Raw genomic sequence first — 2382 nt, forward strand, 5'->3', positions numbered from 1 at the left:
CACCAGGGTTTTTGCAAGCCGTGATTTGAAAATCCCACTTCAAAGAAGCACAAACCATTTCTTTTTCATTAAGAAGAAAAACAGAGTTAATTCGTCAGTGTTGACACACACACACACACACACACACACACACACACACACACACACACACACACACACACACACGCTGCTGTAGTCTCCGGGGGGGTTGGGACACCGTGGTGGGTGGGAGTGTGTGGTCGATATGGGGGCTGGTTTAGAGGGAGGGGGGTCTAATGGGGAGGGGTGGCGGCTGGCTGCAGGTTAAATACGCCGGGGAGGGTCTCCCCCTCACTCAAATGCGCCCTGGGACCCTCTCCATGTGTGCGTGCGCTGCAAAAACTTTTAAGCACAGAAACAAGGAATTAAGTTGACTTTTTTTGTCTAGTGACTTTGGTTTCTTGCGCTTTGTAAAAAAAATCTTCTGGACTAAGCAAAAAGCTTTAAAGGAGGTTTGAAGACTTTTAAATATTTTCTAAATTTAGTGGAATTAAACGATCTTCATCAAATGGAACCCACGGAATACCCCGATAGTTATGATTACTATGAAGACAACGAGACCGCGTGCGACTACTCGGAGTGGGAACCGTCCTACTCGCTCATCCCGGTGCTGTACATGCTCATCTTCATCCTCGGTCTCTCCGGGAACGGGGTTGTCATCTTCACGGTCTGGCGCTCCAAGTCGAAGCGCCGCGCCGCGGACGTTTACATCGGCAACCTGGCGCTGGCGGACCTGACGTTCGTGGTCACGCTGCCGCTGTGGGCGGTGTACACGGCGCTGGGCTACCACTGGCCGTTCGGCGTGGCCCTGTGCAAGATCAGCAGCTACGTGGTGCTGGTCAACATGTACGCCAGCGTGTTCTGCCTCACCTGCCTGAGCTTCGACCGCTACCTGGCCATCGTGCACTCGCTGTCCAGCGCGCGCCTGCGCTCGCGCGGGACCATGCTGGCCTCGCTGGGCGCCATCTGGCTGGTGTCGGGGGCGCTGGCGGTGCCCACGCTGCTGTTCCGCACCACGGTGGACGAGGCGGGCAGCAACCGCACCACCTGCGCCATGGACTTCAGCCTGGTCACGATGAACCGGCAGCACGAGTCTCTGTGGATCGCGGGTTTGAGTCTGTCGTCGTCGGCGCTCGGGTTCCTTCTGCCCTTCCTGGCCATGACGGTGTGTTACTGCTTCATCGGCTGCACCGTCACGCGCCACTTCAGCCACCTGCGTAAGGAGGACCAGAAGAAGCGGCGTCTGCTGAAGATCATCACCACGCTGGTGGTGGTGTTCGCCCTCTGCTGGACGCCCTTCCACGTGCTGAAGAGCATGGACGCCTTGTCCTACCTGGGCCTGGCGCCCACTTCCTGCGGCTTCCTGCACTTCCTGCTGCTGGCGCACCCCTACGCCACCTGCCTGGCCTACGTCAACAGCTGCCTCAACCCCTTCCTCTACGCCTTCTTCGACCTGCGCTTCCGCTCCCAGTGCCTGTGCCTGCTCAGCCTGAAGAAGGCCATGCACGGCCACATGAGCTCCATGTCCTCCACGCTCAGCGCGCAGACCCAGAAGTCTGAGGTGCAGTCGCTGGCTACCAAAGTGTGAGGGGGGGGGGGAGCGGAGGTGAGAGAGGAGTCGTGGGGGGGGGGGGGGGGGGATTTGAGGCCAGACGGCCGGCCCGGTCTGGCTGGACGGGCTGGACCCTTAAGCCGTGAATGTTGCGCGAAGCGGAGAGATTAGATCTCGGACGATCATCTCTGCTCCTGTATGGAAGTGTCTCTCCAGACTGATGAACCTGAAGTTATGAGAGAAAACAGACTCCTATATATGCAGTATGTAAATAATACTCTTGGGTTTGTGTATTCTACTGTATGAATAATGGTGTGTGTGTGTGTGTGTGTGAGCGTGTGTGTGCGTGTGACTGTGTGTGTGTGTGTGTGTGATCTGCAATTCTCTCACACTGCTCTTTCACACTCTCATATATTGACAAGAGAGGAAATTGTATTTTTGCTTCAGCAAAACCACAGAAATGTATGTATGTGTGTGTGTGTGTGTATGTGTGTGTGTCTGCGCACACTGGTCAAAAAATACAAATTGTACAGTATTTTCATACTATTTTTCTGCTAAATTGAGAAGTTCAAAAATGCATTTTGTGTCTGTAGCACTTGTTTTAATGAAGGGACAGAGTATAATGTTTCATAATGAAGCTTTTTCCTGGGTGTTCTTGTGTTTGTTGATGAAAGGGTCAAAGTGTGTGTGTGTGTGTGTGTGTGTGTGAGCGTGTGTGTGTGTGAGTGTGTGTGTGAGTGTCTGTGTGTGTGTGTAAAGGTGTTGCAGCTTAATTAGATGGTTTAAAGAGTGGTCACAGAGACACAGGAGGA

At 53.8% G+C, this 2382-nt stretch overlaps 1 protein-coding gene across 1 annotated transcript; it reads left to right on the forward strand.

Moving 5' to 3' along the window:
- Positions 1 to 317: 317 nt before the first annotated feature.
- On the forward strand, positions 318 to 1625 carry aplnra (apelin receptor a). Its single transcript, XM_076989016.1, has one exon. The coding sequence runs from the start codon at positions 527 to 529 to the stop codon at positions 1604 to 1606; it is 1080 nt and encodes a 359-aa protein (XP_076845131.1). The 5' UTR covers positions 318 to 526; the 3' UTR covers positions 1607 to 1625.
- Positions 1626 to 2382: the final 757 nt, after the last annotated feature.

The sequence above is a fragment of the Brachyhypopomus gauderio genome, unplaced genomic scaffold (genome assembly GCF_052324685.1).
Source record: "Brachyhypopomus gauderio isolate BG-103 unplaced genomic scaffold, BGAUD_0.2 sc65, whole genome shotgun sequence".
Classification (NCBI taxonomy): Eukaryota; Metazoa; Chordata; class Actinopteri; order Gymnotiformes; family Hypopomidae; genus Brachyhypopomus; species Brachyhypopomus gauderio.

Excerpts from the sequence above, each read along its gene's own strand:
- aplnra (XM_076989016.1), top strand. The coding sequence starts at position 527 with ATGGAACCCACGGAATACCCCGATAGTTATGATTACTATGAAGACAAC.